At 44.2% G+C, this 8,888-nt stretch overlaps 1 protein-coding gene across 1 annotated transcript in view; it reads left to right on the top strand.

Moving 5' to 3' along the window:
* Positions 1–875: 875 nt before the first annotated feature.
* Positions 876–8,888, top strand: part of LOC116369009 (cytoplasmic phosphatidylinositol transfer protein 1-like) — a gene marked incomplete at both ends in the record, with an annotated part of 22,302 nt that continues 14,289 nt past the window's right edge. Inside the window, 1 exon segment of the mRNA XM_031819304.1 lies at positions 876–1,033. Within this exon segment, the coding sequence (XP_031675164.1) occupies positions 876–1,033 (158 nt within the window).

Raw genomic sequence — 8,888 nt, 5'->3', positions numbered from 1 at the left:
CCAGGTGTGAATATGCCATGGTTGTTGTAACTCTGGTATTTATGATCTTGGGATAGCACCTGATCTGGGCTTATATGTTTAATGATGGTCATGAAGTTATTGTTCTGATGCCTAACATTAAATGGGAGATTTACTAGTGGTTTTATTTTACCATCATTCTTCAACAACCTTAGATTTTCACTAAATAAAATTCCTATTTATACTCAACTAATCTTAACTTATTAATGATCTTTAAATGGCCTCATGCTAAAGCTGTCGTCTTGCTCTATATATTCCTGCAAACAATGAACGTTCCTACAATGTTTGGAAACATTCCAATTTGTTGTACAGCTAACATTAGAATGGTGGATCTAAAACCATGTCTGTCTGTCTCTGTCTGTCTGTCTGTCTGTCTCTGTCTGTCTCTGTCTGTCTGTCTGTCTCTGTCTGTCTGTCTGTCTCTGTCTGTCTGTTTCTGTCTGTCTCTGTCTGTCTGTCTGTCTCTGTCTGTCTGTCTGTCTGTCTGACTCTGTCTGTCTGTCTGTCTGTCTGTCTGTCTGTCTGTCTGTCTGTCTGTCTGTCTGTCTGTCTGTCTGTCTGTCTCTGTCTGTCTCTGTCTGTCTGTCTGTCTGTCTGTCTGTCTGTCTGTCTGTCTGTCTGTCTGTCTGTCTGTCTGTCTGTCTGTCTGTCTGTCCTGTCTGTCTGTCTGTCTGTCTGTCTGTCTGTCTGTCTGTCTGTCTGTCTGTCTGTCTGTCTGTCTGTCTGTCTGTCTGTCTGTCTGTCTGTCTGTCTGTCTGTCTGTCTGTCTGTCTGTCTGTCTGTCTGTCTGTCTGTCTGTCTGTCTGTCTGTCTGTCTGTCTGTCTGTCTGTCTGTCTTTCTTTCTTTCTTTCTTTCTTTCTTCCAGTACAGGATTGGCCAGCTGTATATGATCAGCAAGCACAGCCATGAGCAGAGTGAGCGTGGAGAAGGAGTGGAGGTGGTGCAGAACGAACCCTACGAGGACCCCACACATGGACAGGGACAGTTCACAGAAAAACGGGTCTACCTCAACAAGTAAGTGTGTACTTACCAACTGTGTTGGAAAAAGTACTCAATTGACATACTTGAGTGAAAATAAAGGTTTTCCCGAGTGGCGCAGCGGTCTAAAGCACTGCACTGCGTTGCTTGAGGCGCCACTACAGATCCAGACTGTGTCACAGCTGGCCAAGACCGGGAGACCCATGAGGCGGCGCACTATTAGCCCAGCGTCGCCCGGGTTAGGGGAGGGTTTGGCCTGCCGGGATATCCTTGTCCCATCGCGCTCTAGCGACTCCTGTGGCGGGCTGGGCAAATGCACGTTTACATGGTCATCAGTTGTACCTCCTACACATTGGCTTCCGGGTTAAGCGAGCGGTTTGTCAAGAAGCAGTGCGGCTTGGTAGGGTTTTGTTTCGGAGGAATCATGCCTCTCAACATTCGCCTCTTCCGAGTCGGTACGGTAGTTGCAGCGATGGGACAAGACTGTAACTACCAATAGGATATCATGAAATTGTGGAGAAAAAAAGGGTCAAAAGTACACAAAAAATATATGTAAAGTTACTTTAATAGAAAACGACTTAAACGACTTAAGTAAAAGTGAAAGTTTCCCAGTAAAATACTAGTAAAAGTATAAAAGTATCTGGATTTATGTGTACAGTGGTGGGGAAAGTACTCAATTGTCACACTTCAGTAAAAGTAAAACATTTAATTAAATGCTATACATCAAATTCCTCATATTAAGCAAACCAGACGTCACAAAGCCATGGTCCTGCCAGATTGAATAATGCCCACAGAAGATACAGTAAACGCAAAAGTCACATACTGTATACTCCGAAGCATCCTGTCAAATGATTTAAGCACAAGGTGTTGTGTAGTTTATTCCTATTAGTAAGCTACAGCAGGACTAATCTCCTGGCACTAGCGGAGAGCGTCTGACATATCCTTGGGGAGTGCCATATTCACTGTCTTCATTGGGTGAGTCAGTGCCACTGGAAAGTTTAGGACAATACTCCTCCAGGCTAGATGGATGTCATATTGTCATATGTGTCTCCCCTTCTCGTAGGCCTAGATTAGATGGTTGCATTCAAGACAAGGTCATTTTCATTGATCTCAGTTTGTCAGTGTCAGTAGAGTATCCTAGGCCTACCCTGTCATGGTTGTGGTATCATATTAAAGATTCTGATAATGAATGTCATAGAATTTCCTGAAATGTGTGAAAATGTTCCTCTAGTTGGGGCTGAATTGCTACACTAAACATGAAACTCACACGCCTCCTATGATGTTGTGTATTTCATTATGATTGTTTACTGTCTGAGTTGGACAGTCTGCCTGTTTTGTCAGCAGTGTTGCTGTAAGAGGTTGTAACGTGTGTAGCTGCCCTGGCTACAGATGTAGGATCTTAGTAGAAATATTAGTCGTGTATTGGAGGTTTAAAAAGGCTTCTGAAGTTTGTAGTTTACACTTTGACATTTCAGACTTGATTTTCCTTTACAAAATATGTATCTACCCCCACAAAAATTTAATCATATTCCACATAACAATTCACATTTCCTGTTGCTGCAGAATTATTTTCATGCTGTAGCAAACATGCTCAAGTTAAGATCTTACATCTGTTCTTGGCAGTAGGCCTAAAAAGGGCTTGTTGGACAAGGACATTTTGTGGTGTTTCTTGGTCACATTTATCATGTGTTAAATGATGCAATGTGATTGTAAAAATGTTCAGTTATTTTTGCTGTATTTTTACTGGAAAATGTTGGCCCAGTAACTTTTACTCAGGCCCAGTCACTTTTACTCAGGCCCAGTCACTTTTACTCAGGCCCAGTCACTTTTACTCAGGCCCAGTCACTTTTACTCAGGCCCAGTCACTTTTACTCAGGCCCAGTCACTTTTACTCAGGCCCAGTCACTTTTACTCAGGCCCAGTCACTTTTACTCAGGCCCAGTCACTTTTATCCAGGCCCAGTCACTTTTATCCAGGCCCAGTCACTTTTACTCAGGCCCAGTCACTTTTACTCAGGCCCAGGCATTTTTACTCAGGCCCAGTCACTTTTACTCAGGCCCAGTCACTTTTACTCAGGCCCAGTCACTTTTACTCAGGCCCAGTCACTTTTACTCAGGCCCAGTCACTTTTACTCAGGCCCAGTCACTTTTTCTCAGGCCCAGTCACTTTTACTCAGGCCCAGTCATTTTTACTTAGGCCCAGTCACTTTTACTCAGGCCCAGTCAATTTTACTCAGGCCCAGTCCCTTTTCTCAGGCCCAGTCACTTTTACTCAGGGCCAGTCATTTTTACTCAGGCCCAGTCACTTTTATCCAGGCCCAGTCACTTTTATCCAGGCCCAGTCACTTTTACTCAGGCCCAGTCACTTTTACTCAGGCCCAGGCATTTTTACTCAGGCCCAGTCACTTTTACTCAGGCCCAGTCACTTTTACTCAGGCCCAGTCATTTTTACTCAGGCCCAGTCACTTTTATCCAGGCCCAGTCACTTTTACTCAGGCCCAGTCACTTTTACTCAGGCCCAGTCACTTTTACTCAGGCCCAGTCACTTTTTCTCAGGCCCAGTCACTTTTACTCAGGCCCAGTCATTTTTACTTAGGCCCAGTCACTTTTACTCAGGCCCAGTCACTTTTACTCAGGCCCAGTAAATTTTTCTCAGGCCCAGTCACTTTTACTCAGGCCCAGTCATTTTTACTTAGGCCCAGTCACTTTTACTCAGGCCCAGTCACTTTTTCTCAGGCCCAGTCACTTTTACTCAGGCCCAGTCATTTTTACTTAGGCCCAGTCACTTTTACTCAGGCCCAGTCACTTTTACTCAGGCCCAGTCAATTTTACTCAGGCCCAGTCATTTTTACTTAGGCCCAGTCACTTTTACTCAGGCCCAGTCAATTTTACTCAGGCCCAGTCCCTTTTCTCAGGCCCAGTCACTTTTACTCAGGGCCAGTCATTTTTACTCAGGCCCAGTCACTTTTATCCAGGCCCAGTCACTTTTATCCAGGCCCAGTCACTTTTACTCAGGCCCAGTCACTTTTACTCAGGCCCAGGCATTTTTACTCAGGCCCAGTCACTTTTACTCAGGCCCAGTCACTTTTACTCAGGCCCAGTCATTTTTACTCAGGCCCAGTCGTTTTTATCCAGGCCCAGTCACTTTTACTCAGGCCCAGTCACTTTTACTCAGGCCCAGTCACTTTTACTCAGGCCCAGTCAATTTTTCTCAGGCCCAGTCACTTTTACTCAGGCCCAGTCATTTTTACTTAGGCCCAGTCACTTTTACTCAGGCCCAGTCACTTTTACTCAGGCCCAGTCAATTTTTCTCAGGCCCAGTCACTTTTACTCAGGCCCAGTCATTTTTACTTAGGCCCAGTCACTTTTACTCAGGCCCAGTCACTTTTTCTCAGGCCCAGTCACTTTTACTCAGGCCCAGTCATTTTTACTTAGGCCCAGTCACTTTTACTCAGGCCCAGTCACTTTTACTCAGGCCCAGTCAATTTTATTCAGGCCCAGTCCCTTTTCTCAGGCCCAGTCACTTTTACTCAGGGCCAGTCATTTTTACTCAGGCCCAGTCACTTTTATCCAGGCCCAGTCACTTTTATCCAGGCCCAGTCACTTTTACTCAGGCCCAGTCACTTTTACTCAGGCCCAGGCATTTTTACTCAGGCCCAGTCACTTTTACTCAGGCCCAGTCACTTTTACTCAGGCCCAGTCATTTTTACTCAGGCCCAGTCACTTTTATCCAGGCCCAGTCACTTTTACTCAGGCCCAGTCACTTTTACTCAGGCCCAGTCAATTTTTCTCAGGCCCAGTCCCTTTTCTCAGGCCCAGTCACTTTTACTCAGGGCCAGTCATTTTTACTCAGGCCCAGTCACTTTTATCCAGGCCCAGTCACTTTTACTCAGGCCCAGTCACTTTTACTCAGGCCCAGTCATTTTTACTCAGGCCCAGTCATTTTTATACTCAGGCCCAGTCACTTTTACTCAGGCCCAGCCATTTTATAATCTAAATCAAATCAAATCAAACTTTATTGGTCACATACACATGGTTAGCATATGTTATTGCGAGTGTAGCTAAATGCTCGTGCTTCTAGTTCCGACAGTGCAGGAATATCTAACAAATAATCTAACAATTCCACAACAACTACCTTATACACACAAATCTAAAGGGATGGAATAAGAATATGTACATATATATATATATATATATGGATGAGCGATGACAGAGCGGCATAGGCCAGATGCAATAGATGGTATAAAATACAGTATATACATAAGAGATGAGTAATGTAAGATATGTAAACATTATTAAAGTGGCATAGGCCAGATGCAATAGATGGTATAAAATACAGTATATACATATGAGATGAGTAATGTAAGATATGTAAACATTATTAAAGTGGCATAGGCCAGATGCAATAGATGGTATAAAATACAGTATATACATATGAGATGAGTAATGTAAGATATGTAAACATTATTAAAGTTACTTGTGATCCATTTATTAAAGTGGCCCATGATTTTGCGAGTCTGTATGTAGGCAGCAGCCTCTCTGTGTTAGTGATGGCTGTTTAACAGTCTGATGGACTTGAGATGGAAGCAGTTTTTCAGTCTCTCGGTCCCAGCTTTGATGCACCTGTACTGACCTCGCCTTCTGGATGCTAGCGGGATGAACAGGCACTGGCTCGGGTGGTTGTTGCCTTCCTGTGACATCGGGTGCTGTAGGTGTCCTGGAGGGCAGGTAGTTTGCCCCCGGTGATGCGTTGTGCAGACCACACCATCTTCTGGAGAGCCTTACGGTTGTGGGCGGTGCATTTGCCGTACTAGGCGGTGCTACAGCCCAACAGGATGCTCTCAATTGTGCATCTGTAAAAGTTTTAGGTTACAAGCCAAATTTCTTTAGCCTCCTGGGGTTGAAGAGGCGCTGTTGCACATTCTTCACCACACTGACTGTGTGGGTGGACCATTTCAGTTTATCTGTGATGTGTATGCCGAGGAACGTAAATAGTATTGTGATATCCTCATATCATTATGGGTCATTTAATAGAATAGAATGTAACATAATAGAATAGAATGGAAAATAATAGAACATTATGGAATGGAATAGTATAGAATGGAATAGAATAGATCAGAATAGAATGGAATAAAACATACTGTACACAGTATTGGCTGCCGTATGGACATGGAGGTTCCATAAAACACTCATAAGAGGACATAAAGATTTTAAGACATTATAGGTCTCACAGGTTCTATCCATAGAAGAGCAATCTATTTTATTGCATGTGTCATTTCAATCCCATTTTCTCTGTTAGTCCATCTCCACACTCTGTTGAACATGATTACTGTGTGAAATTGAATATTTGATTCTCCATTATGTAGATTTAGATCACAATTGAATTTGCTGTTAAACGCACTGGTGAGTCTGAAATACAGGTTCTGCTTCACTAATGCCCTTTCTGTGAGTTGGCCCTGGATTTGACCCAATCAGTCACACACTTCCACACACAGAGACACATGATAACATACACACTGCATGCACAAGCAAGTCCGCCTGCTCTTTCATACTCAAACATGCATACTGTATACCTCTGTCTCTCTTTCTCTGTCTTTGTCTCTCCCTCACTCCTCCCTATTTCTTTATTCTTAAAACGTGTTGTTCTTTATCTCAAACACACACATCTTTCTCTTTCTCTTGTCGTAATACTGACAGATCAGAGTCAATCAACTGAGTCTCTCACTCATCATCAGAGATGTGACCAGGAACACAGTTTAGCAGAGTGGGTTCATTCCAGTTTGGAAAATGGTCAAGATCCGGTCACCAATGGAAACAGCCTCCCACATCCAAATTTAGCCAAATCCTCCACCAGCCAGGCAACCGTCACAACCCAAGGGGTTCTTCATGCACTAAGTGGACAGTGTTGTTGGACAGTCACAGAAAGTCCCTGCAGTGTGCTGCTCTGGGAAATCCATCAGGTCTAACTGTGTTCCAGACTGTTTCATTCTGATCACAGCAGACCTGCCTGTCTGGCGGAAGGAACTGCTCTCTATTGATTCCATGGGTCTGGTCCCTATGGAGCGTTATCTATCTCCCATTCACTGACTTCATTAGATGTCTGGGACGAGAGGAGACACTCTGATTGGTTTCCAGGGGGTCAGATAGGTACAAACCGGGTCAGCGATGGGCGACATCTTAAATGGCACCCTAATCCCTTTATAATGCAATATTACTTTTGACCATAGGGAATATAGTGACATTTGGGAAGCAGGTCATGATAATGGGTGGTACCAGTAATGTATGGTATCTATGAGTGGTACCAGTAATGTATGGTATCTATGGGTGGTACCAGTAATGTATGGTATCTATGGGTGGTACCAGTAATGTATGGTATATATGGGTGGTACCAGTAATGTATGGTATCTATGGGTGGTACCAGTAATGTATGGTATCTATGAGTGGTACCAGTAATGTATGGTATCTATGGGTGGTACAGGGTCCCAGTTCACAGGTTACAGATGCCCACTTCTGAAACTCCAGTTTTTAAACGTAATTTCAAAACCTTCTAATTTAGCACACATTATGTTACCATTCACTTCCCTGTAGAGATTTGAGTGACGGTTTTAGATTTTAAAATGCGAGGCAGAAAGAGAAAGAACTGGAAAAGACAGAGAGGAGTGGGGGTTTTCAGACAGAAGTAAGACTGGTAGCTGCCTGTGTGAGCTCTGATGGGAGAGGAGATCAGTGTTGTGTAAGTGGTGGATCATTTAAACAGTCACGTTGGGATGCTGTACCTGCCTTCCCACCCACAGACCACCTGCTACCACAGACAGACAAGTACGTAAGTGCGTGTGAGAGTTTGTGTGTGCAGAAAGGGGGGGTGAGGACATAAAAGTGGTCCTCTATGCTATTTAAAGGTCCGTCAGTGAGAGTGCAATGAACACAGCATGTCAGTCCTCTGTGGAACTAACAGGAGATTAGCGACTGGAGGATCTGTAGACTGGGACCAACATGAACACAATATTCAGTCCACAGGAGGCTGCTGAGGGGAGGACGGAACATAATATTGGCCGTAACGGAGCGCATGGAATGGCACCAAACACATGGAAACAATGTGTTTTATGTATTTGATACCGTTCCACCAGCCCGTCCTCCCCAATTAAGGTGCCCCCATCCTCATGTGATTCAGCCATCTAATCAATAAGGCCGAGGGAGGGAGGGTTGTGCTCCAACATTACTCAGTAAATTTAGCATTTTGAGTGGGAATCCTCCCCCAGTGGCATTTGGCTGTTTAAAATGGCAGCCGCCCACCTTCTGTTGACAGAGCTATTTGCAACTTTATGGCTGGCCTGGTGCTGCAGTCTGCACTTCTCCAATGTATGATATTGACTGCAGTAAACTACCCCACCCGTGACACCCACAATATTTATGGGTCTGTGTCCCTCATACACAGCCGTTTGGGCTGTACCTGTTGGCTTTTGCTGTTGCGGCTTTCTGCTTCGATTCATCCACACAAATGTAGTGTCCGGATGGAATTGGGATAAAATATACTTTATGCCTCTAATAAAGTTTATGCCTCCACCCAAGGGCTCAAAATCTCACTGTCAATTTCATTTGTTCTCATAGGATTCTTGTCCTCTCTCCTCGTATTTAACAGTTTTAACTCAGCATTTTGCTTTTCCAAACTTTGCCAAAATATAAACATCCACCTCAGCATCACAGCAGCAGACATCTTTGCTGCTCATCCTTCCAGCTCTGGTTCTCTGGTTAGGGTTTAGATAGGACATTCTTGAATGGGTTCTCCCTGATTGGCTACAAGGTCAGACCATGATGGTCACAGAGGTTCCTTTAGTTCTGAATGAGAAAACCCCTGTCTGTGTTCTCTGTGCTCCATCCTCTCCCTTTTACTG

The sequence above is a fragment of the Oncorhynchus kisutch genome, unplaced genomic scaffold (assembly GCF_002021735.2).
Source record: "Oncorhynchus kisutch isolate 150728-3 unplaced genomic scaffold, Okis_V2 scaffold2034, whole genome shotgun sequence".
Classification (NCBI taxonomy): domain Eukaryota; kingdom Metazoa; phylum Chordata; class Actinopteri; order Salmoniformes; family Salmonidae; genus Oncorhynchus; species Oncorhynchus kisutch.
Note: the sequence above shows the minus strand (reverse complement) of the source record. Positions and strands in the feature narration are given on the sequence as shown.